The sequence below is a fragment of the Cervus elaphus genome, chromosome 22 (genome assembly GCF_910594005.1).
Source record: "Cervus elaphus chromosome 22, mCerEla1.1, whole genome shotgun sequence".
Taxonomy (NCBI): Eukaryota; Metazoa; Chordata; class Mammalia; order Artiodactyla; family Cervidae; genus Cervus; species Cervus elaphus.
In genome coordinates, this window is record NC_057836.1 from 5,825,474 (window position 1) to 5,851,684 (window position 26,211).

Here is a 26,211-nt window from a genome sequence, read left to right on the forward strand (position 1 = left end):
AGTTGGTTTTGGAAAGTGACATTTGCATCTGAAGATAGTGGTGTCTTTTTTGATGAGGAGAAACATTGCTTCCAGTTATAGAAAAAGCCCTATTTTCCCCCATTCAGCTAGAACGGTCACGTGACAAGTGCCAGGGACACAAAAGCGCCAGACCAGGAGCCATCTGTTCCTTCCCGGCGTCTCCAGTCACTCGGAGCGTGGCTGGTGGTGCCTGCACGGCTTTGCAAAAAAGCAAGGTGGGGACCAGAACATGGGCGCCTGACCGCCCCCAGCCCAGTGCCCCCGATGGGAGAGCCGGGAGGCCCTGCCCTCCCGAGGCCAGGTGGCACGGGGTAGGGAGGGCTGGGACTGCATCCCCGGGGCCCAGGGACCTTCCGGTCAGAGGTTGGTCCCACGTGCACCGGGGCGATGGCCGTGGTGCTGCTGGGGGCGGGGCCCCCGGTGACCTTGGTTTCCGTTTGTGCCCTGTTTGTAGTTTCTAAGTTTTCTGCCGTGAACACACAATAATCATCTCTGCCGGCAGTCCAAGAATATTCCCCGACTGGCCGCAAAACCAGCTTTGGGACAAATCGAAGCCACCCTGCCTCTCCGCGTCCTCAGCCTGGCCCCCGGTGTGGCCCTGGGGGGTGTGGGGAAGAGAACTGGGGGTGCGGAGGCCAGCGCTGCTCCCCCGACCTTCACGCCAGCTTGCCGCGTGAGCTTTGCAAGGATCTGTGCCGCCTTCACCTCCGGGCTCTGAGGTTTCCTCCTCGGGAAGCTGTTCCCATCAGCTGTGTGGAGAGCACACGACCTGTCTCGTAATCTCCACTCACCTGTGAAACTGCTCTCCTCTCTCTCTCCCCGACCCCAAGACCCTCCCCTGCCAGAGGCTACTTAAGGATCATCTTTTACCTCCGTCTCCCGAGCGTCTGCAGAAGAGCCTGGCATGCAGCAGACGCTCCAGGGGTGTCTGTGGATGGCTCGACGCAGCCGTCGTGGGCGTGCGTTGAGTGTTCCTCCTCTCTGGGTGCATCAGTCCGCGTGTGGGTCACATGTGTGTGTCACATGCCTGGCTCAGGTGCTCAGCCCCACCCCCCGCCCCTCCCCCTGGGGCTCTGGGATTCAGTGTGACCCATGTGTCACTGTGATTTCCTGCCCTGGCGGAGACCGGCAGTCATAGCGACCAGGGCTCCCGGACCCCTGCCCCTCATCTGCATTGCTTGCCACCAAGCCGTCCCTGCCTCCTGACCTCCGGACCCCAACCCACGGGGGAGGCAAGACTCACGGCTTGGGAGCCCCATTCATCTGCCCCCCTCTGCCGTGGCTTACTCCTCCTCCAGAGAACAAGCGTTAGTGCTTGTGTGTGTGTACACATGTGAGCGTGTGTACTTGTGTGTGGTCATGTGGACCAATCAGCTGCGCCCCTGGCCACTTTCTGCACTGCAAACATTTTACCATAATGTTAAACTGTTTCTTGAAGCCTTCTAAATAGCTGCATTGTAGAAATACTATGGTTTATTTAGCCATTCTCCTGATTTAGACAATTTTGACATCTAAAGTATTGCTAATTTTTTGTGAACCGTGTAAATAATACAGTGTGTGTGTTAGTAGCTCGGTCGTGTCCGATTCTTTGCGACCCCATGGACCGTAGCCCACCAGGCTCCTCTGTCCATGGGATTCTCCAGGCAAGAATCCTGGAGTGGGTTGCTATTTCCTTCTCCAAATAATACCATAATGATCATAATTTCATGAATTAATCTTGTTTACTTCCTTGAGGAGAGTCTTCAAAGGGCAGGTCCCAGGTGTAAAGGATAGGCACTTCCACGGCTCCACATACCTTATTCTACCTTTCCCAACACTGATATTGTCAATCCAGAAATTTGTGTTTCTTAGAAGAAAAACAAACAGAATCTTGGCTTCATTTCCTTTTTTTTTTTTTTTTGCATCGTGACCAGGTCAGAGCTTTTTTTTTTTTTTAAGAGTGATGATAGTTTTTAAATGATGATTTCACTTTTGGCCGCGCTGCGTCTTCCTTGCGGCACGTGGGCTTTGCTTTGGCTGTAATCAGCGGGGGCTGCTCTTTAGCTGTGGTGTGCGGGCTTCCTGTAGCAGTGGCTTCTTGTTGCAGAGCGCAGGCTCTGGAGCGCCGGCTCGGTCGTTGTGGCACATGGGCTTAGCTGCTCCCCAGCATGTGGGATGTTCCCAGCATGTGGGTTGTGTTGACCGCGGGGTAACCCTGTGTCCCCTGCCTTGGAAGGTAAGATTCTCAACCACTGGACCACCAGGGAAGCCTCTGGATCAGAGCTTTTTAACAGAAGACCCAGGGCGACCGTGCAGAGCAGTCATTTGTGTTGGTGACACGGCTTACCCATCTCTTCTCTGAACAAAGATCAAGGCCCCACCGCGTGCCGGCTTCTTCGAAGCACCTGAGGACTCAGCAGAGAGCGAAAGACCGGGGCCCTGGCCTTGAAGTTTATTTTCTGTTGGGATGGAGGACAATTAGGGTAAATATAAGGTGGATCAGAGAGCGGAATGTGGGACGGAGAACGAGAAGGGAAAGGGAGAGGGAATGACTGTGTCGCTCAGCTCAGGAATGTGGTAGAAACCCTGAGAGGAGGCCAGGAACAGCAAGTGCCAAGGCCCTGAGGCAGGAAGGAGCTTGTGTGTGTGAGGCACAGCAGGAGGCTGGCACGGAGTGAGGTCAGAGGTCGTAGAGGGCGGGCTGGCGGCCATTGTGATGCCCTGCCGGTTGCTCCGAGCAACGTGGGGAGCCACTGGAGAGCTGTGCACGATCTGACTCGCACTGTACAGAGGTCGTCCTCAGGGGAAAATGATGCTGGCTTTTCGATTATGGCTCGGCCCTCCCCCACCCCTCCGCCCAGAGAGCAAGTGCTAACACGTATGTGCACGCGATGCTCATGCGTGTGTACTTTTGACAGATTGAGGGTGGCAGGAAGGAGGCTGTAATTTGTGCAAAATGATGGCGACCTGGACCAGGAGGTGAGGGTGGAGCAGTCAGCTTTCAGGTACGCACTGGGCGTGGGGCCACTGGGATTTTGGGGAGGTTTGGATGATAGATGATAGACAGATTACATGCTGGACGCATCACAGAGGGCTCCAGGCTGGGCCACTGGGCCAGTTTCCATTTGCTGAGATGCGGACCTTGCGGGGGATGGTATTTTGAAGCTGTTAACTCAAGAGGGGGGAAAGAATTCCCTTTATGAAACTGGGATGTTCAGTTCTGCTTAGGAGGGCTGCCCTGACCCGAAGGTATCTTGGAGTCAACCAGAGCCACACTGCACCCTGCTGCTTTTTTTTTTGATTCCACATATAAGTGATATCATATGGTAATTGTCTTTCTCTGTCTGACTGACTTCACTCAGTATGACAATATCTAGGTCCCTCCGTGTTGCTCCAAATGGCACTGTAAATGCCAGAAAAATGTAATTACTTCTTTTTATGGCTGAGTAATACTCCATCGTATAGGTACCACACCTTCTTCTTCCTGCTGCCGCTGTAAGTTTGTAACAGTGGGCTTTGTGATGTAAGGGCTCACTCACAGAAGACTTTCTTCTCACTCATGGACAGCCTGAGTGGGTGTCCACTGTTCTACTTGTATATCCTGGACCTTACTATTCTCATTCTGTTGTTCTGTTTATATCAAGTTTGTGGTGTTTTGATATATGGTGACTCAAAAACATCATTGCTAGTCTCTTCCAAAAATTTCATGGCAAATCTCACATAATTATGTCTCTATATTAAGTTTAATATCTATGTCTAATGGGTCCCCCCAAATAACCATTGTGATTTTTGCTAGAGTTTTATTTATTTATAATTTGAAAAAAGGTTTTCTCTTTTGAAATGGAGTCTTCACATCCAGAAATATGGTATGTGTCTCTTTTTAGTCCAGTCTTCTTGAAAAGATATTTTATTTCAAATTATTTTTTGCACTGGTCTGCTTTGATAACCTTCAGTAGAATGTGTCTGGCTTTCTTCATATAGGTCTCATGCCTTTCAGGTGAAATCTATCCCAAAGTATTCAATAGCTTTGTCATTAATGTGAATGTGGATTTTTTTATGAGATAATTTCTAACTAGCTATATTTATTGTATAAGAAAAAAGGTATTGCATTTTCTGCATTTTTTACTTTAATTCAGCTGCTTTCATAATTGTATTGAGATTTTCTAGTTGTACTATCATATCCAAGAGTAATGATAAATGTTGTTTTTCAACATTTGTTTTCAACTGTTTATTTCATCATCTTGTCTTATTTCAAAGGCTAGAGCCTCTAAAAATGTGACTAGCAGAACTGACAGTGAGCCTGCCTATCTTGTTTCTAACTTTAATGGAAATGCTTCATATTTCACCCATGTAACACATTTACAGATAGTGTCTGATTAATACTCTTGTGTTTAAGATGTTCATTTTATTTCTAGATAGTATGTATGTTCTTTTCTATTCTATACCATTTTATCAGGAATGACTGCCAAATTTTGTTAGATGAACTTTGCCATGTGTTGATATGTGACCTTTGCTAATTATAAGGAAGACTTCCTAATTCTTGGAATAAACCCTAATTGATTTTGGTGTGCCCTCTTAAATTACAGCACTAAATATTCCTAAAGAGTTGGTTTTTACAAAAATTTTGTTATATTTGCCATTATGTCCATAAACTAGATTGGCTCATATTTTTCTTTTCAAGTGTTTTCTTGATTTTATTTTTGTGTTAGGGTAATATGCAATGAACTGGAATACTATATATCCCTTTTTGTGTTCTGGAATAATTTGACTAATGTAAAAATTATCTGGCTTCCCAGGTAGCTCAGCTGGTAAAGAATCCGCCTGCAATGCAGGAGACCCTGATTCAGTTCCTGGGCCAGGAAGACCCCCTGGAGAAGGGATAGGTTACCCACTCCAGTATTCATGGGCTTCCCTGGTGACTCAGATGGTAAAGAGTCTGCCTGCAATGCAGAGACTGGGTTGGGAAGATCCCCTGGAGGAGAGCATGGCAACCCACGCTCTCCAGGGCTTGACACCTTTTTAGTGATAGATGGTAGCTCTTTTAACAGCTTTTTAAACTTCTTTTGTGATTACCTGTCTATTCGTAATGTTACTTACATTAAATTTAGTGATCTATATCTTGCTAGAAAATGATTCAATTTCCTCTGGAGTTTAAAGCATATTAACCTAAGATTGCCCATTTTACTTTGTTAGAGTTCTTCCACATCTGTTGTTAAAACAGAAGAATTTCTGATTTGTTTTGTGTGTTAACACTCACAAAGAGCATTCACACACCCCGTCTTGTGGGAGCCTAGATTCCTCCCGGAAAAAATGAGGAAACCAAGGAAACCTTGATTCAGTGGCATGTGGACGTCACGCGGCCACTTAGAGCCAGAGTCAGAGGGCCTCCCACCTTCCCCTGCGCGACGCGACACCCGTGTTCTTTCCACTTATGTTCACCCGTGGCACGTCCTCCTCAAGCCCCAGGGGTGTGACCAGCGTAAGGATGGACATTGAGCCTGAGTCTCCAACCAGCAAAGATCCCTCTGCTCCCTACTGACACCCCTCTCGGTGTTTAGGGAAAGGCCTTCATACTTAGACACAGGAGGCGTGTTTTCAACTGTTGAAAAAAGTGTAACATGCATCTGTAGGATCACTTTTTTTCCCTAGAATGAAAAATGAAAGGCGTTCATTCACTTTGCAGATGGCTCCCAATGGACGTATTTGAAAGCTTCTGTTAACCTTTGGGTGGTCAAGGATGTAGTGGGCTGTGGTTTGAGTGTAAGGGTGTATAGCACACTTTTGAGGGTGTTGTCAGAAGCATCCCGTGTTTGATACAGTTTCGTAGAGTAACGTTTTGCCCGAGGAGCTCCCCAGAACCATGGACAACGTCCACCAGGCCCTGTAAGCACCTCCCAGGGGTGCAGAATGGAATCTAGGCAAGCAGGCCGGCCCCGTGGTCCCCGCAGCCTCCAGCTGCAGGACTCTGCCCTAGCCAGGATTAAATCCCTGTGGGTCTCGAAGTCTCAAACTTCAAGGACACTTAACCAACGGTGGTGCTGCAGCATAATATGGTAGCAGCCATCAAAAAGGACTTTTGATGACTTTTGATGACAGCCACAGGACGTCCCTAGTGGCCCAGTGGCTAAAACACCGCTCTCCCAGTGCCGGGGGCCTGGCTTTGATCCCTGGTCAGGGAACTGGATCCCACATGCTGTAACTAAGAGTTTGTATGCCACAACTAAGACCTGGCAGAGCCAAGTACATAAATTAACAGTGCCACTCACATCATAGCCGTCATGAGCATAAATCAACCTGTACTGAGGGCTGGGGATGAAAGCAGTCTGGATCCACATCCCTGTTGATTCCCTCACCACTCAGAGCAAACAGCGCGTGTGTGTTCAGCAAACCAGAGGACAGGCCGAGTGCGTGAATGGCCGAGGGCAAGGGGTGTGCTCTCCTCCGGCCCAGCCCTGCCCTGCGGGCTCCACGGCTGGGCAGCCCAGGCTCCCACTTTTCAGGCAAATCTGCACCTGCAGTCAGGCCTCTGGGTCTCTGTCTCCTGGCTCAGGTTCCTCATGAAGCTGGGCCTCCCGGGCCCCACCCTTGCCTGAGGCGCCCAGAGCCAAGGCGATTCATTATTTACTAAAGGGATCAATTTTCTGTCCTGTTTTGCCCAGACTGCCATGGAGTGGGCTGAGAAGATGCCCAGAGGTCCACGGCCCTTATCACCCAAGGAAATGGCAAACCAGGAGTTGTTGGCTCGGCTGCACAAGGCCGTGACCTCCCACTACCATGCCATCGCCCAGGAGTTCGAGAACTTTGACACCATGAAGACGAACACCGCCTCCAGGGACGAGTTCCGGTCCATCTGTACTCGCCACGTACAGGTTCTGACGGACGAGCAAGTAAGGACCGCGTTCTGTTCAGCCTCCTAAGCAGTGTCGTTTACGAGCGTCAGGCCAGCTGTTTCCGAGAGTATAAAGAGTTTAAGGCTGTTCTCTCTTTTTTTAAATATGGGAAGGGTTTGTTTTGTTTTGGGGGGGTGGGTGGGGGGAAGAGGGGGTTGCTGTTGTTGTTTTAAATCTTACTAAAGAGACACAGGAGCCTTCTGTTCCTGTAACAGGTATGGAATGCACCATTTCAATTGGGGTGCAAATCATGTCACCTTTATTTTTAAAATCAAATTAAACTTGGCTCCAGCTCCCACTACCCCTCTTACTCCTTCCCTGGATCATTCCAGGGACAACTGATCCAGAGAGACGGCCAGTTTCTCTCCACACTTGAGCCGGGGTGGGGGTTGGAGATGGACAGACAGAGTGGGTGCTCAGCACGTCCCGCGGGTGGGCCATGTCCACGTCCCCACCCAGACCCCAACAGCCCAGGGGCTGCACCAGTGATCCGAACCCACACATGGCTGTCCCTTCTCCCCCAGAAAATGCGCTGCCGCCAGCCCGCTCCTGCCCTCAGCCGAACCGAGGCCCCGTCCGTTCCCAGAGAATAATTCAGATGAAAAAGGAAATCCAGAACACTCACAAAAGCAACCCAGCCTCCCCTCTTCCTCCTGGTTCCACTCAGACCTAGCCCAGGCGCTTCCTACAGCTCCCCGTGTGGGAATGTCACCCTGTCCCCTCCAGAGCTGGGAGAGACTCCACTCCGACCTCAAGACTCCTAGTCTCAGAGTTTTAGGGTAAGGACTGAAAATAATGTTGAGTGGCCATCACACCCACCCTCCAGCCCTACTCAAGCCACTGAACTCACTACCCTAAAGAACAAATTTGTTAAAGATACTAATAATATGGACATCAGATTTCACTTTCCTAAAATATCACCTTTTTTTGGCATTATGATCATTTTTTTGCTAAGAAAAATTAAGCGCTCTTTCCAAAGAATTCTGTCCCAAAGAACAACCACACCAAGTGAAGCTGTTTGAAATACATCTCTCCATTGCTACAAATGGATGGAAGCCTTTCAAATTAATACAGTTGCATTTATTATTCTATGGAGCCAACTAATAAAGGTTTTGCTAATAAAGGTTTTACTAATAAAGATTTTTCATTCCATCTAAATGAGTAAAATTTTACTCTAATTATAGATGTAAATTAATGACATGCTGGCATATCTGGCATTCTCAACAGAGAATTTGATTTTAATGGTCCACGAAGAAAAAGCTTCACCGTCCCCAGCACAGACAGCCCCACCCCCACTCCCTACCCCCTGCCACACGATCAAGCACTTACTTTTAAACACTGCCTTCTAAAAATACATGGACATATCTCAGAGACAGACTGCATCATCAAAAGCGTCAAAGTCTGGCATAAGTACTGTGATTTAAGTTGGGTGATGATTAGCAGAAATTGTGCTATATTGGGGAAGGCTGCTTCTAGATACAGGCTGGTAAACAGAAAGCAAAAGCCCCCGAGATCCATATGTTTTCTCCTTGCATGAGCTGCTTAGCCAACGACCTTCTCGGGTGGATGGTCCTGAGTCTGGCAGAGTAAGACGCAGAAGTAATGTGCATGCTGGACTGGACACGTCTAGACCCTTCATGCCAGCATGGGGAGGAGTCCACTGGAGACACTGGGACGGGTCCGACCAGGTTAAGTAACTTGCCAGTATAGATTCTAGGACTTAGTTTTTATCTACGTTATAAACTTCTCTCTAAAAGATCCAATCACCGTGAATCCGAGGGGCCAGATTTCTTGACTTAACAGAGCTCCCTAAGTCAGAAAGTGCCACAGTTTTGGAAAACTTTTGGCACAATTAACCTTTCAGAAAAGGAGAGTGGCTTTCAGAGCAGGTGAAGTTGGACACTGAAGGTCTTCATGGCTCTGCATAAAGCATGTGATAAAAGGCCACAGAACTGTGTCCACTTGGATCTGGCTTAAGGAGACAGGGGCCCCATGGGGAGAGCCTGTCCCAATGAGGCCATTTAGATCAGCCCACGGCGGCTGCCTAAAGACTGTGACTATGCAGCTGCATTAGGGAGAGGAACTGTCAAACATTTCTGAACGTTCCAGATGTGATACTTCTAAAGCAGACACCTCTAGGAAGTGAGAGAAATGCAGGCAGACCTGGATTTCAACCCTGCTTCTGCACTCATCCAGCTGTGTGACGTGGAGAGTTACTCAGCCTCTCTGAGCTTCGGCGTCCTTCCCTAGGAGATGGGACAGTGCTCCTCGGGCTGGTCCAGGCGCCCTCCGCCCAGGCTGCAGTTCTGCCTTCTCGGTCTTTGCCCCCTGCTGTCTCTGCCTGTCCCCGGCCCCACCCCCTTGCATCTGGTCAAGTGAGTTCTTTTCTGACCACACCTTTCCCTGCCGGAGCTGGCCGCGCCCGCTGTGCCCTCCCCCCACCCCACCCTGAGCGCGCCATCATCTGCCCAGCCCTTGGCGCACTCCTGCGTGTCCTTGCGCACAGCGTGCCTGTCTTGGCTGCACATTGAGTGCCCAAAGGCAGCAGGCGCCCCCTCCTTCACTGAAGAGTGGACTGCTGTCCTCTGAGCAGAGTGCTGACGTCAGGTCCTGGGGAACCAAGGAGGGCCTGCTCCCTGCCTCCCTTGAGTCTGCATCCCGGGAGGGTAGAGAGAGAGTGAATGCCTGTGGGAACATCATTTCTGTGATTCCTCACCACTCTCTGCTGCAAACGGAGGTGCAAGCAGAGCTAGGGGCTGGTCTGGACCCAAGGGGTCAGGGTGCTTTCCTTGAGGACACAACGCTGGGATGGGGGCATTGCCTCCAAGAGGCGTCAGGAAAGAGCAGTGCAGGCAAGGGGGCATCCTTGAAACACAAGCAGTGGGCCCGCCACTCAGGTGGTGCTGCTACCAGCCAGCCTGTGGGCTCAGGAGACACACCCTGCTCGTGGGGTCTTTGTTCCTTGAGGGGCAGATGGACAGTAAACAAAACAAGATATGTGTATGTTGGATGGCCATAGAGGCAAAAAATAAAAACCAGGAAAGAGGGCAGTGCTGGGGAGTTGTTGCAGGAAGGGGTGGGGGCAATGCTTTGTGAGGAGGGCAGTCAGGGGAGGTCCCTGAGAAGGAGACATCTGATTAGAAAGTCCAGGCCAGGTGGATGGCTGGGAGCAGACGAGGTTGGATCACAGATGTGTTTCAGAGCTGGAAGCAGCAGGATTTGCTTAGTGAGTCTGGGTGTAAGAGAGAGAAGAGGGGCACAGGATCAGAAGGCCGAAAGAGCCAGGGATGGGGTGCTGCGGGGGGCGACAGGGAAGCGGGGTGCTGGGTGCCTCACTGACCTGACGTCCACAGTCACACACCTTTGGTCCTACTTCCTCTGCCTGTTCACTTCCTCTTTTGCTCAACCACATCTTCACTTGCCCTTTCAGGGACGAGTAAGCCACAGAGCTTCTCTATTTCCTGCTCATCCTCAAAAGATAGTTTGGCTGGGGATAGAATTCTAAATCCAAGTTTTCTCCCCCTGACACTTTAAAGTGATTTCTCAGCTGCCTTCCAGCATCTCTCCATGTGGGTGAGACATCTACCAATTATCGCATGCTTTCTCCAGGGCCCAGATCCCAGCAAGAAAGAGAGGCAGGGGCTGCCACCTCCAGTTCCTTTCAGCCAGAGGCCCTGCGCCGAGACTGGAGTGAGGTGTGAGGAGACAGGAGCCAGGTGGGCGGTTGCAATACGTCCCAAATGCTCCACACGCAGCTCTCCCGGGCAGATCACCCCTGGGCATGGTCCCCACTTGCCAGGTGGTCCCAAAGCTGCCTTGACTGGTCCTAGAGACTGGGCTCCTCCCGTGTTGGCCTCCAGGCCTCTATCCTCAGTGACCGTGGAAATTCTGTGCCCACTGTCAGCGCACGCTAGCCCTGGCTCTTCCTGGCTGCCTCTGTTTCCACGTCAGGCGGTGGGTGATGGCCTCATTCTAACTGCCCGTCTCACACTGGGGCATCTCGTCCCTGTTCCCGAGAGAGTCCCACCCACCACCTGCATCACACCAGGCCTCTAATGCCACGCTGCTCTTCTCTGTTCCTGTTTAATCCCATTTCTCTGTTGTGTTTGATCATAACAGGGCATTTTAAAAAAATAGCTTCCTCCTCTTGGCTGAAATTCTCCATCTGTTCATGCATGTTGTGAACCTTTTCTATTACATCCATGGACACATTAGTTCATAGATCTAATGTGTTGTTTTAATGTCCTTAGTTTAATGTCCATAGTTGTTTTAACATCCTTGTCTGATAATCCCCACACTGGGGTCATCTCTGAGTCTTACCTGTTGAAGGCTGTATCTCTCGGCAATGGGTCAGTTTTCCTTTTGTTTGTATGTAGAACTTTAAAAAAAAAAGCTGAATGCCAGACAATATATGAAGGAGAATCATAGACTGTGGTGGAAATAATATTTATGGCTAGAAACGGGCTCACCTCTTCTCTGCCAGGCTGTGAGTGTCAGGGTTTGTTGAGTCAGTCTGGTGGGTAATCGAGCTACATTTGAATTTTCTTACTGCTACCCTCGCCCCTGGTGTGCTCGGGGGCAGATCCCTCCAGCAGAAGGAGCCCCCCGGGCTTGCGTGGACTTGCTTTGCCTCCCTCAGTGGCTTCACTTCCCAGGAGAGGGTTTCTGAAGAAGCGGGTGGTGTTTCACATCTGTCCTCCACCAGTAGCTTCATGTGGGCCCTTCAGGAGCAGCAGCAAAGGCTGCAGAGGAGGGCTTGTGAGCTTGATCATTCCCTGTGCCCAAGACTCCCAGCTGTTTCAGTCTGAGCGCCAGCCCCCGCTTGGCCTTCGGGAATTTGCTAACATCCCAGCTGATTTCTTCCCACACTCCCACTTCCTCCTGAGCCCCACCGGGCGTGAGAGCTGGGGTGTCAGGATCTCCTTGAAGCCTTGGGGCTTGATGGAATTCAGTCTCCTCGGCTCCTGCAACCTCAGCTCGCAGACGGGCTCGAGAAGAGTTCTGAATCTGTAGGTATTTGGCTTTTTCTTACTGGTAAGATGGAGTGGCGTTCCCTTGAAGCTTGCCACCTCACAAGCAGAAGCAGGATCTGAGGTCCTGAGTGCTTCGTGTTTAGAAGGCCATTGACTGCTCCTCCGCATTTCCAGGGGACCTCTCAGCAGGCCACGTTCTGCCACATGATGTGGAAACTCACTTGCTTTTCAGCTTATTCACAAACCACAAGAATTCTGCCCAGGCTTCATGTCCAGCTCACAGGCCTGTAATTCTCCAGAATCCACTTTGGGGGTGCCCATTCCCAGTCCTCTCGATGCCTCGCCTGTCCCCACAGCACCCCCACCCCCAGCCGCCATCCTGCGCTGCATCCCTGGCGCCGTCAGTGTCCTGGGGTGTAACCGTCAGGACTGGAGAACCGCATGCGGCCTCCCATTCTCTGCCGGCCACCCAGGCTCCTGTCATCCTGTGGTTGTGTAGTCACTAAGTCATGTCCGATTCTTTTGCAACCTCATGGACTGTAGCAGCCAGCCAGGCTCTTCTGTCCATGGGATTTCCCAGGCGAGGATACTAGAGTGGGTGGCCATTCCCTTCTCCAGGGGATCTTCTTGACCCAGGGATCGAACCCGTGTCTCCTGCATTGACAGGCGGATTCTTTGCCACTGAGCTGCCAGGGGAGCCCCCGAGTCATCCTAGGGAGGTGGATTCTTCCCGTCGAGGCCCCTTCAGTTACAAGAGGATGAGAATAGGGTTTGCGTGGTCCTGCGTTGACCTCACTGCATCACAGGATTTCATCAAGAAGGTGGTGGGCCCTGCCTCACGTGCCTGAGAACAAGCCCCTTTTGTTGTCCTGGATTGTTTTGTAAGTGTCTTCACGTCTGTGCCTCTGCCTCTCACTGCATCCCATCCTTTGTCTCTGTCCTTAATGGCATGACCTTCTTCCTGCCTGCCTCCCACGTCTTGCTAAGATAGGAGGGCATGAGAGCCCACCGCAGCCCACCCTCCTCTTCAGCTGCGTCTTTCTTCCGTGAAGCCCTTCCCGATGGATGCACTCAGAACATGGTTGAGTGCCCTGTCCCCTGTCCCTCTTCATTTCTAAAGCATTTTCCGGCCTGGTCAGTCTTATCATGTGAATCTTTGGGGATCTTCGGCCATTAACAAACATGTATTGAGGCCCCACTGAGTGTCAGCTCCTTTGCAAGACAGTTGGCATTTAAAGATGACTTTCAGAGGCCCCTCCAGGGAGTCTCTCGGCCAGGTGAGGCGTCACCTACAGGGGCGGTTTCATCAGGATGCAGGTAGAAAGAGAGGAGCATCTGGCTTCCTTGGTGGTCCTGGGAACTTTCCTGGAGGAGACCTTGGTCCTGGTGAGGTCTGTCTGAGCCCCTGTGACCACTTTCTCAAGGACCCTCACTTCCACTCCACCAAGTAGGTTTCCCTCATTGATCAAAACGAAGCAACATGCAACTCTAGATGTGATAAATGACACTGAACTACACACACACACACACACACACACACACACACGCATGAAGTTGTTACATAAGATGTAACCTTGGAGGGAAGTTGGGTGGAGGATCCCGGGGACCTCCCTGTATCATCGTTGGAACATCCTGCAAATCCGTAATTATTTCAAAATTAAAAGCTTAGCACAAAAAGCTATGACAAGTCAAAAAGTTTGTCCCAAACTAAACCGTTTCTCCTTCTCAGGGCCTGGAACGTTCTCCCACTCTTCCTCAGCCCTCACTACATCTTCTCCAGACTTCCAAGCAGCGTCGGACATGGTCCCTTTTAATTTGCCCCTGGAAAACCTCAGTGGAGTGGGCAAGCTGAGTGGGTTTCTGACCAAGTTGAGGCACAGGGCAGGAATGTCCCTCCCTTGGCCTCAGGGTCGGAGATGCGGACTGGAAGCTGGGCCTTAGGGGCTGTAAAAAAAAAAAAAAAATTGAAGTTAAATGACCGTTCTTCTCAGCTCCCTGAAAGCCCTCGAGCCACCTAGAGTGGCCCCCATGGCCCTGAGCCGTTTGGTGACATCCCGGCAGCATGGGGCCCTCACTCAGCCCGGTGACAGCAGACACACTGACGCCAAAGCCATAAACTGCTCCCCGTCCTCCAGGTGCCTCTCTTTCCATCTCCTGGGAAGACGCTGTTTGCCCTGAGGGTGACCTACAACGCACAGCGCACCCGTGCTGTTCGCAGGGCCCTGGGGCTGTCCTGCAGGAGGGAGCCTCACCGGGCTCCCCGGGGACCCAGAGAGGCTGGGGCTTGATTTGCGTTTTCCCCTAGAACATTCTTCCCTCCTGCAGCTCAGCCTCTGTGACTGATGGCGAGATTTAATGGCCTTAAAGTGCTCGCTAAGGGCCCAATTCAATTAAAAAATGTCCCGCAGAAGCCATGGATAATCCGCGCCCTCCCCCCCCACCCCAGCCCCGCTCTCCCAGGAAGCTGGGGCCAGCCGGCCGGGTGTTTTTCATTTTTCAATTTTTTTTTCAACTTGACCTGAGCCCGGGACCCAGCGAAGGAGCACACCGCCTTCACCTGCTTCTGGCCCGCTTGCGTAAGGTGTGCGCTGACCCTGGGGTGACCTCTGCTTCTTTGCCAGTTTGACAGGCTCTGGGAGGAGATGCCCGTCAACTCCAAGGGGAGGCTGAGGTACCTGGACTTCCTGAGCAGCTTCAACGCGGACAAGCCGGCCACGCCGCCGGCCACGAGCGACTCGGCCAAGGCGCAGAGAGGGAGCAGCGTCCCCGAGGTCTCGGACCGGGGCCGGTCTGCAGGGTCGTCGCCCACTCGTGACCCGAAAGCGGGGTCCAAGCCTAGGAGTCACCCCTGCGTGAGTTCCTTCCCGTCTCGCGGCATCTCCCTGGGTCCACGTTCTCCCCAGGCCAGGGACTTCGTGTCCCCAAGGGTTCGGGTGACAGAGAAGGTGTCCTGGAATGAGCCCCCGGGCCCAGGGGGAGTTTGGAGAGGAGCCACTGGGGGGTCCTCTCAGTCACCTGCCCGGGAGGGGAGAGGGGTGTGGGCATCGGGGGCAGAAGAGATGGAAGGGAGTTGGGGGCTGGGGGCAGGACCCGGGGAAGGGGGCAGGTCAGCCACTCTCAAGGGCATTGTCACCCAGGAACACAGATGCCCCCGGGGTGGACAGCCCTGCTGAGGGCCACTCACCGAGAGGTAAGGGGTGTTAATGCCCATTTTACAGTTGAGGATCCGAGACTCTACGAGGGACCCGTGTGGGCCCAGGGTCCCTTGTTAGCACAGAGAGACCCGATGGCAAACCCAGGCTGTCTGACTGCACAGCCCTGGTCCTGGGCCGAGCTCCCCGGCCCGGGATAAAAGGAGGGGCTCAGTCTTGCAGAGGGTCTCCCTTCCTCTGTGAGAAGCATGACAGGGTCTCTAGGGCTGGGGGGCGGGGCGGGTGGTGTTTGAGGAGATGGCAACCGGGCACGTGAGCACCCACCTCCATGCTTCATGCGTGGTGAGCCGTCCAAGACGGAGCTGGTTACTCATTCATTCTGTCAACATGTGTCTACTGCACACCTATTTTGTGCCGAGAATGAACACCGGCCCCTGCACTTGTGGAGTTTATGACCTCATGGGGACGATGGGCAAGAAGAGTGAGCCTGTAAGTGGAGTGTTAGTGCATTAAAAATGGTGAGTGGATCAGAGTCAAGGGGGTCACAGCACCCCAAGGACATCCACAACCCAGTCCCCAAAACCTGTGATGTGTACCTTACCTGCTGAGGGGGGAATCAAGGTTGCAGATGGAGTCAGAGCTGCTTATCAGCTGACCAGATTGTCCCCGAGTGTCCAGGGGGCCCAACTGACCGTGTCCAGTCAATGGGGACACGGAGGCACACGGGACATGCAGCGGAGACTCACTTTGTGAAAGACCCACCCACCGTTGCCTGGTGGCTCAGATGGTAAAGAATCTGTCTGCAACACAGGAGACTCGGGTTCAATCAGGGGTTGGGAAGATCCCCTGGAGAAGGAAATGGCCACCCACTCCAGTATTCTTGCCCAGAGAATCCCCATGGACAGAGGAGCCTGGCGGGCTACAGTCCATAGGATCGCAAAGAGTCAGACACGCCCGAGCAACTAACACACACACGCACACACGCACACACCCATCGTTGCAGCTTTGAAGGTGGAGGACAAATGCGGCCTTGAGCCAAGGAATGTGGGGGCCTCTAGAAGCCAGGAAGGGAAAGGCTATATATTTGCACCCAAAACTGTTTTAGTTAAAATGGTAACATTAGCATTTTTGTTTTGTTTTTCATCTTCTTCTGAAATAACACCTCCTATGAATTGTGCACCTCAAAACCCGGGTCACATCTGTAGGTTTCTCCTATGACGTCCCTCCAGAATTTCCAGGTACAAGACCATTTTCTTTTTCGCTAGACCCCCTCGAGCGTGAGCGGGACCCCGCCCCTGCAGAACTGCGAGCCCATCGAAACCAAGCTTCGCAAGAAGGTCCAGGGCTGCTGGCGTGAGCTGCTACGCGAGTGCAAGGAGAAGGACCCCAACAAGCAGGGGGAGATCCCCGGCCCCGAGTTCCTGGGTGCGTCCCACTCCGCCCCCCGGGGTGCGCGGGGCCGCCTCCCGGCCAGGTCCCCTCCTCCCGGGGAAGCCCGGATAACCTCCGGGAGCAGCTGGGGGACAAGGGCTCCTGAGGCTTCCGCCCTCACCAGGCAGGTCCACACCCACTGGATCAAGACAGCACGCGTAACTCTCAGGGCTGGAATCTGCAGGCTGGCCGTGGTCCCTGGGCAGAATATAAACAGGGACAGGCTTTGAGAGCCCAGGGAGGTGGCCTGGGGGCCTGGGGCAGCCGGGGACACAGCTCGCCGCTGTTGGTTCGATGTTTGCCATGTATCACTTTGGTAAACTTCAAATGGGCTTCCCTGCTGGCTCAGAGGGTAAAGAATCCACTTGCAATGCAGGAGACCCAGGTTCAATCCCTGGGTCAGGAAGACCCCCTGGAGAAGGGAATGGCTACCCACTCCTGTATTCTTGCCTGGAGAATCCCATGGACGAGAGGAGCCTGGCGTGGGCTACAGTCCATGGGGTCACAAAGAATTGGACATGACTGAGTGACTAAGAATTACTTGCTTACTTAGCACTTTGGTAAACTTCAAATATTTATAAAATCGGTTGGATTTACGCTCCTTCTAATTGCTGCATACTGTTGATGCAACAAAAACCCAGTGCAACCAAAAATAATTAATTAAAAAGAAAGCAAGCCAGACACAGATCCTCAAAGTGCACGGTGGTTGTCTCTTCAGGGAGGTCCTCGTGTTCCAGAATGGAACTTTGAGATCATCATTAGAATGAAAACCCCAAATGTACAATTTGATGTAGCCTAGAAGACGCCTGAGAGCATATCTCTGAAGCTCAGTTGAAAACTCTTGCGCAGCAGGCCAGGTCTGAAATCCTGACCCCAGTGTGGCCCCTGCCAGGCCCACACCCCAGCACATGGAAGCTTCTCTTCTCCCCACCTGCCCGGCCCTGCCCGACTCCCATCAGCGGGAACCTCGCTCCGCGCTCTCGCTGCCTGCGGTCGTGGCCCCACAGCGCTGTGTTCCTACCGTTGTGACCACAGCAACAGAGGGCCGGCAAAGCTGGGCCAGCAGGCTAAGCCGGGACAGGGGGAGCCCAGCAGGGCGCGGGGTCCCCTCCGTCCCGGCCACACTTACCCTGTCGCCTGCCTTTCCACATCCGTCCAGCCAGCAGCCGCGAGCCTGTGAAGCAAGGACCCGGCCGGGGCGTCTCAGCAAGTGATGAGTGATGAGTGATGAGTGAGTGAGTGAGTGAAAGCTGTGATCCAACCAAGAGGGAACCGCCCTCCGCCAAGTGAACTGATGTGCTTGCCTTCAGCTCTCGTGGAGAAATTCAACCTGGACATCACCAGAGACGAGTGCCAGCAGCTCCTCATCAAGTACGACTTGAAGAACAACGGGAAGTTCGCTTACTGCAGCTTCATGCAGAGCTGCGTCCTCCTGTTAAAAGCAAAGGAGACCTCGCTGATGCAGAGAATGAAAATCCAGAACGCGAATAAAATGGTACGTGAATCACCTGGAGGACAGGGGCGGGGCTGGGCTAGACGGGTTTCTTTCATTTTTCTCAACTCCTCCTAAACCCTATCGTTTCACTTCATACAAGTGGTGCACGTATGAACCTTCACAACCCTGTAAAGGTCTGGAGACCCCAGGCTGGGAGCCAGCAGCCTGGATCCCAGGCTCTCAAGCTGCTTGAGTGGCATCTGCCCGAGGGGACCTCTGTGGGTTGACAGAGAGAACAGTGTCGGGGGATCACAGGGCGGCTGGGAGCAGGTCTCAGTCACCTAACTGGAGATGCAGGTGGGGTGGCGGCCACAGTGAAGGGAGACACCTGTACCTTACACGTAACCGCATGCCCGCTCATCAGACATCTGAGACGGGCAGACCTTGCTCAAAGACGCGTGATCTTTCTTGCATAAGCTGCACCCACGATGCATTGTCTGCAATCCTCTTGTTGCTTCTTTAAAGAGGAATGAGACCCTAAAGACGCTTAAGTCTTGCAACTGGGGGGCCCCTGGATTTTTACCTTTTTTCTGGCATTTGTAACTGTATGATTCTCACCCACACCCAGTTCAACCGCACTGTTAAGGATGCACCTCTCTCAAGTCTTTCCAAAGCATGAAGACTTTTCCACACTCATATTCTATCATCTGTAGCACTGAATTGAGTTACACTGAATTAAATAAGTACAAACAGGCATTGTTGACTTGGAGACAAACATGGCCAATGCCAGTCACCCTCAGACCCAGTTGTGGGGACCAGAGGTGTGGGGCAAGCCCAGCAACCCCTCCACCCAGACCACCCCCAGGCCCCCGCATCCCAGCTGCGGCCCAGTGATGGTGTGCCAGCCAGCAAGCAGTGGATTCGATGCAGTGAAATCTGTCATTTTGTGCAAAATCAGGCCGAATCTTAACCACAGTTTCTAGTTTAGACAAGCAAGAGCTAGCACCAAAGGCTTACATCAAACTATGGAAGAAAAACTTAGCATTATGACAATTCTTTCTCTAGCTCAGTTATTCTGTAAGTAGAGAAAATACTTGCCTTGTTCGTCAGAGGGCCCGCCTGCGAGCATAATTGGAGAGCCATGGAGACCCCTGCCCACTCTGGCCCTCCTCCGCTTCTTCGGGCCTCAATTCTGTAAGTGAGGGGTGGCCTGCTGGGAAGAGGCTCCATGCCCCCTTCCAAGCCCCCCGTGTGCAGAGGCCAGCCTGCTCCCAGGGGCACCACCTACCCTCACAGAGGCGCCCGAAGGCTGCCCGTGGACGGCCTTGGGCGGGGGGGCGCCTGACTGAGATTGTGCATGGGAAGTGAGAGGCGCTCCAGAATAGGACCCCCCACCCCCCAACCAGGAGCCTGGGCCCCTGGGGCAAATGTCCCAGCTCACCTCCGTGTGCCCCTGCCTCAACCCCAGCTCTGGTCGGTTACCCAAACTCCAACCACAGCCTCCACTCCGCGGCTCAGGACAGTCCTGCCTTCCATCCAGGAGCCCACCCTGGGCCTGGTTGACAGGCGGTGAGACTCCCAGGAGCCTCTCCCAGGAAGGAGTGGGACCAGGGCCTGCCCTGCCCCTGCCAGGTCCCCTCTGCAGGCGGCCCCAGCCTGGCCCCACCATGCCAGCCATCTCAAGGGCCATTTCCTTTTCTAGCGCTTTGAGGCTTTCTCTGTAGCCTTAGCAGATGCACTCCTCTGAGGAAGTGAGCTGGGGCTTTGCTTTTTTGTAATAATTCTAGTTATTCATTTATTTTGGTCATGCTGGGTCTTTTCTTGCTGCACAGGCTCCTCTCGCGCTGGCTTCTCTTGTTGCAGAGCACAGGCTCTAGGCACCTGGGCTTCAGGAGTTACAGCCCCCGGGCTCTTGACCACAGGTTTCCCTGGAGGCTCAGACGGTAAAGCATCTGCCTGCAATGCCGGAAACCCGGGTCCGATCCCTGGATCGGGAAGATCCCCTAGAGAGGGTAATGGCTACCCACTCCGGTACTCTTGCCTGGAAAATCCCACGGACGCAGGAGCCTGGTAGGTTACAGTCCATGGGGTCGCAAAGAGTCGGACATGACTGAGCGACGTCACTTTCACCTCCAGTAGTTGTGGCGCACTGGCTTAGCTGCTCCCAGGCACGTGGAATCCTCCAGGACCGGCGCTCTAACCCCCGTCTCTCCTGCATTTGTAGGCGGAGTTTTATCAACTGAGCTACCAGGGGAGCCCTGGGACTTTGCTTCTGGGGGGGCACTGCTAGCGGCAGAGGACCCCTGGGTGGGTTGGTGTCCCGGGCTGGGATGGAAAAACCCTTTCTCAAGCCGGACTTAGGTGTGGGAAGAGCAATGCTCACAGAATCCCTTCTCTTCCGTGGACGGGGACCAGCTGATTGGTAAACCGGCCGCTGATGAAGGCACAGGGCATCTGGTGAGTTTCTATCATAGGTGCTGAAGGATGTAAAAATTGAAAGCAATTTAACATTGTGCTAATGTGTTTTGTGTGGTGCCATGTTAAAAATTAGACTTTCCCAAAATGTGTTACACATTATTGCCTACAGTTCACCTCTGTGGTATTCAGACATGCGCTGGGGCTGAATCATGCTAAAATGTCTTGTTTTCAAATCTAATAGCACCTAAATGAAATAATCACAGTGTAGTACGCTGTCTAATTACTAGATATAATTACAGCCTTGCCATTTTTTAAAAACTCTGTTCATTGTAAGAACCTACTAGAAGATCCTAACCAAATCTCTTTTTTTGTCCCCCTCAAATACACAGGGAGGGGTGCCCTGGGAGGCGGCCTGGGAGGTGTTGGCATCAAACGGAGCCCGAGGGGTCCTGCTCCTGCCCCTTTGCCTCCCTGCGCCTCCATTTCCCAATCCAGGAAATAGGGGTGAAAAGACCTACATTCCCCCGAGGAGATGCTGTTGTGATGAGCTTTGTTTAGTTATTCTTTGTGGCCCCGTGGACTGGAGCCCGCCAGGCTCCTCTGTCCATGGGATTCTCCAGGCGAAAATACTGGTTCGGGTTGCCATCTCCTTCTCCAGAGGATCTTCCCTACTCAGGAATTGAACCTGCATCTCCTACGCTGGCAGGCAGATCCTTTACCACCAAGCCACCTGGGACGAGCCTGCAGACTCCCTTCCAGCGGGGAGCCCTGGGTGGGAAGTGAGCCCTGGAGGCCAAGACGGAAGCGAGGCCCCGGAGAGGAGCTCGCAGCCCCCTCCCTCCCCCTTGGGCCACAGCCTGTGCGCACCACCCTTCCCACCCCAGAGCTGCTTTCTCACCACCTCGTGGGTTTTGGCTCTTCTCCCAGAAAGAAGCCGGCGCCGAGACGTCCTCCTTTTACTCCGCCTTGCTTCGGATTCAGCCCAAGATCGTGCACTGCTGGAGGCCGATGCGGCGCACGTTCAAGGCCTACGACGAGGGCGGGACGGGGTTTCTCAGCGTGGCTGACTTCAGGAAGGTGAGCACGGCTCTTGTAAGGCTGTCCCCTCCGAACAGGACGCGGTCACCAAATGCCAGCAGCCAGAGAAACCTCACCAAAGGAGCCCCCAGCCCCGGAGGAAGGCCCAGGCGTGGGCAAGCTGTCCAGACCTCACTTCCTGGGCTCCCCCAGGTTTCTGGGGGCCGCGTCCACTTGTCGCTCTGCGGCCAACCCCAGGCTGTCCCCTCCCCGAAGGCTTCTAGAATCCCGCTGGGCCTTCCGGGGCACCGACACCTGAGTGCAGCCGTCCGCTGCCGCTGCTCCTCAGAGTCCTGCCCGCACCCCACACAAGGCCAGAGCAGAATGACGACCTGGGGGACTGAAGCACGTCCCGGGCGTGGCTACTCAGGGTCGGCAGACCCCAGCCCTGCCCTGCAAGAGCCCCCCGGCTCGGCCCTCCCCTCCCCCTCCGCTTTCCTAGCATGGAGGGGCTGCCCACCCCGGACCATGCAGTCTGGCCAACCAGCTCCCCCAGCAGAGACTGGACTCCGGGGCCTTTCCTGCTGGTCTGGGGGAGCACCTCACCCGCCCCAGTCCACCAGCTGTGATCATGATGCCCTCCCACAGCACAACCTCTGGAGCAGAATCTATGCTGGCCTTTACCCCACAGAACCTTTGGAGGTTAACCTCTGGAGGATTTTCTCCCGAGGGAAAGAAACGGGTCACCCTCAAGGGTTACTTAAAACTCCCACATTTGGAATAATGCAGATCTCCTCAAATTGTCAGCAGGCCTGCTCCCATTCTTTGCTTCTCTCTCCCATCCCCTCCCTAGCCAACCACTGAGGTTGAAAAAATAATTGAAGTCTAGAATGTTAGATTAAAAATCAAATAGTACAGCCAGGGAAAAAAACTCCGTCAAGACATCAAAGCAAGAAAGGTTTATGACTTCTTAGTGCACTTAGGAAAAATGTATTCCTTAGATTTCTCTGTGCTTCAACAACTAAAACAAAAAGTTTTTTTAAGTAAAAAAGCTTTTCTTAAAGAGCGGTGCAGGCAGATGAACTGCAGTTAGTGGGTCTGAATTTGCACGGACCCCATGCAGGGCATTAGAAAGTGAGGGGCCCCCTGGAGGCCCCCACCAACACACACACTGTGGGTGGGGCCAGGCCTGTGGCTGCTGGTGGTGAATACCCCGTCACCACCCCCACGTGGCCTCCGGCTCACAGCGCTGGTCTTTACTTTGTATGTGTGGACGTTAGTCACTCACTCGTGTCCAACCCTTTGCAAGACCATGGACTGTAGCCCGCCAGGCTCCTCTGCCCATGGAATTCTCCAGGCAAGAATACTGGAGTGGGTTGCCATGCCCTCCTCCAGGGGATCTTCCCGACCCATGGATCAAACCTGGGTCTCCTGCATTGCAGGCAGATTCTTTACAGTCTGAACCACCAGAGAAGCCCTGGTCTTTACTTTGGGGTCAAATACAATTCTCAGCCGGAGAAGAGAAAGAAGATAACACCCTAGGAACTCAGGGCGGGTAACAAGCTGGGAGGGGGCAAGAGAAACGGAGACATTGCCCTTGGCAATGAGACCTGATGGGTGCTGGGCCCTCCGGACACCCAGGTTCACTCCTTTTTCCTGCTCTCAGCCCATCAGCCCCAGAGGCAGGCCAGCTGCCCTCAGCCTCATGGGCCCGGGCCAGTCCTGCCAGCCCTGGAGGAAACTTGAGGTCTTCCAACCCCACTCTCTAACCTCCTCTGAGAAATGAATTATAACACAAAACATACATAGGAAATGTATAACCTAATCTTTGTATTTATTTAATAAGGTATCTATCACAATTTGTCTCAGTTGCACGTAACAGAGGTGAAATAAATTATAGCGGCTTAGACATGGTAGTTTGCTCAGCAGTGGCCATAGGACTGGAAAAGTTCAGTTTTCATTCCAATCCCAAAGAAAGGCAATACCAAAGAATGCTCGAACTACCGCACAATTGCACTCATCTCACACAATAATAAAGTAATGCTCAAAATTCTCCAAGCCAGGATTCAGCAATATGTAAACCGTTAACTTCCAGATGTTCAAGCTGGTTTTAGAAAAGGCAGAGGAACCAGAGATCAAATTGCCAATATCCACCAGATCATTGAAAAAGCAAGAGAGTTCCAAAAATACATCTATTTCTGCTTTATTGACTATGCCAAAGCCTTTGACTGTGTGGATCCCAATAAACTGTGGAAAATTCTGAAGGAGATGGGAATACCAGACCACCTGACCTGCCTCTTGAGAAACCTGTATGCAGGTCAGGAAGCAACAGTTAGAACTGGACATGGAACAACAGACTGGTCCCAAATAGGAAAAGGAGTACGTCAAGGCTGTATATTGTCACCCTGCTTATTTAACTTATCTGCAGAGTACATCATGAGAAATGCTGAGCTGGAAGAGGCACAAGCTGGAATCAAGATTGCCAAGAGAAATATCAATAACCTCAGATATGCAGATGACACCACCCTTATGGCAGAAAGTGAAGAGGAACTAAAAAGCCTCTTGATGAAAGTGAAGGAGAGTGAAAAAGTTGGCTTAAAGCTCAACATTCAGAAAACTAAGATCATGGCATCTGGTCCCATCACTTCATGGGAAATAGATGGGGAAACAGTGGAAACAGTGTCAGACTTTATTTTTTTAGGCTCCAAAATCACTGCAGATGGTGATTGCAGCCATGAAATTAAAAGACACTTACTCCTTAGAAGGAAAGTTATGACCAACCTAGACAGCATATTTAAAAGCAGAGACATTACTTTCCCAACAAAGGTCTGTCTAGTCAAGGCTATGGTTTTTCCAGTAGTCATGTATGGATGTGAGAGTTGGACTATAAAGAAAGCTGAGCACTGAAGAATTGATGCTTTTGAACTGTGGTGCTGGAGAAGACTCTTGAGAGTCCCTTGGACTGCAAGGAGATCCAACCAGTCCATCCTGAAGGAGATCAGTCCTGGGTGTTCATTGGTAGGACTGATGTTGAAGCTGAAACTCCAGTACTTTGGCCACCTGATGAGAAGAGTTGACTCATTGGAAAAGGCCCTGATGCTGGGAAGGATTGAGGGCAGGAGGAGAAGGGGACGACAGAAGATGGGATGGCTGGATGGCATCACTGACTCGATGGACATGGGTTTGGGTAGACTCTGGGAGTTGGTGATGGACAGGGAGGCGTGGCGTGCTGTGATTCATGGGGTCGCAAAGAGTCGGTCACGACTGAGCGACCGAACTGAACTGAACATGTAAAAGAATCTCAGAGGTAGGAAGTCCAGAGCTGGCATGGTGGCTGGACTGTCTTCAGGGACAACTGTATTTTTTTTTCTACCATTCTCATTACCTGGATTCCTTCCCCAAGGTTGCCTCATAGCCCAAGATGTCTGCTGGAGCCCCAGCATCACTTCAGCATTCTAAGCATCAGGGAAGAGAGAAGGAGGGCAAGCCTGTTTTCTTTAGAGGAAGCTTCCCAGAAGTCCAGCAATAGCATTCTCATTTCATTTTAGTGGCCAGAACCATGAGAGAGGCTGAGAATTGTCACCTTTCCTTTTAGCTGGGCACACAGCAGCCTGGAAGAAAATCAGGGTCTGACAATGGAAGGGGAAGGGCCAATGGATATTGGTTGGGAAAGCAGCAGGCTCTGCCATGGGATGTATTACTGTTGAGTCATAACTACTGTCTGCAGCCTGCACGTGCAGGCCTGTCCTCCTCCCCTCCCTTGAAGCTGCACCCCGAGGCCTCCCGCATAGTTAAGGCTCCATGGCCAGTCTCCCCTCCAGTCCCCTCCGCTCTGTCCATCTTCCTCGTCCTCCACGTTGACCAGCCTCTCGACACCTGTGTTGCTAGACAGGGCTGCCTGGTTGGAGGGGTTGAGGGGGGCGGAGGGAGGCATGACTCTGGAGGTGGGCTGTCCAGGCTCGGGGTGGGAGGAGAGGTGGGCAAGGGCCCAGCCCCTTCCTGGCAGCCGGCCTCCTTGGTCTTGGCCTTGAACGGCTCCGGTACCAGGGGCAGCTCCTCTCCCCGCAGGTCCTGAGGCAGTACAGCATCAACCTCTCCGAGGAGGAGTTCTTCCACATCCTGGAGTATTACGACAAGACGCTGTCTTCCAAAATCTCCTACAACGACTTCCTCCGGGCCTTCCTCCAGTAGAGGCCCTGCGCCGCGAGCCCAGCGCTGACAGACGGGGACCGCAGGGCCAGGAAACCTATCAGCGGAGAGTCTCATGAACGTCTGGGGCGTCCCCCCCAAGCCCAGCCCACACCCACGCCCCGCCTGCATCTTTCAGAGGTCAGCCCAGGCAGGCCTGGGCTCCAGGGTTGGCAGCGGCCGCTCCGGAGGGCCCCAGGCTGCCCCGCTGAGCTCAGGACCCCTCTTAGTCTGAGCAGATTAAAATGTTAGCCTTTGCAAGAATGATTCTTGAGACTTTAAAAGAACCACCAACAATAAACTTGGAAACTCAGAATTTCTGCCAGTTTTATTCGTTAAGAGCCTGCTGGGTGACTCGGGGGGACACCCCTGCTCCACCCAGGCCACCGGGCATCCCCGACATGGGTCAGACCTGCGCCCCTGCCAGGCTTGTCCACAGGGCCACGTCTCTGTCCTGGGGGCACAGGCGCCAGCCGGACCCCACGAGGAGCGGCCGCCATCTGAGTCAGGCCCCATGGGTGCAGTGGGGGCTCAGCCCTTCCGGGCGGGCAGCACCCATTTCCGGACACGACAGGGTCTGACGGACTAAGGGCTATGCTGGGTGCTTGGTCGCTCAGTCGTGTCCGACTCTTTGCGACCCCATGGACTGTATCCCGCCAGGCTTTTCTGTCCAAGGGATTCTCCAGGCAAGAATACTGGAGGGGGTT

The 26,211-nt window shown here is 52.8% G+C and overlaps 1 protein-coding gene across 1 annotated transcript in view; it reads left to right on the forward strand.

Annotated features, from left to right (window-relative positions):
* Nucleotides 1–25,814, forward strand: part of EFCAB6 (EF-hand calcium binding domain 6) — a 248,362-nt gene extending 222,548 nt beyond the window's left edge. The window contains exons 27-32 of the mRNA XM_043882452.1: nt 6,660–6,887; nt 14,485–14,715; nt 16,281–16,440; nt 17,757–17,941; nt 21,227–21,376; nt 25,385–25,814. Coding sequence (XP_043738387.1) covers nt 6,660–6,887; nt 14,485–14,715; nt 16,281–16,440; nt 17,757–17,941; nt 21,227–21,376; nt 25,385–25,507 — 1,077 coding nt within the window. The 3' untranslated portion in view covers nt 25,508–25,814. The remainder of the gene's footprint in view (nt 1–6,659; nt 6,888–14,484; nt 14,716–16,280; nt 16,441–17,756; nt 17,942–21,226; nt 21,377–25,384) is intronic.
* The last annotated feature ends 397 nt before the right edge of the window (nt 25,815–26,211 follow it).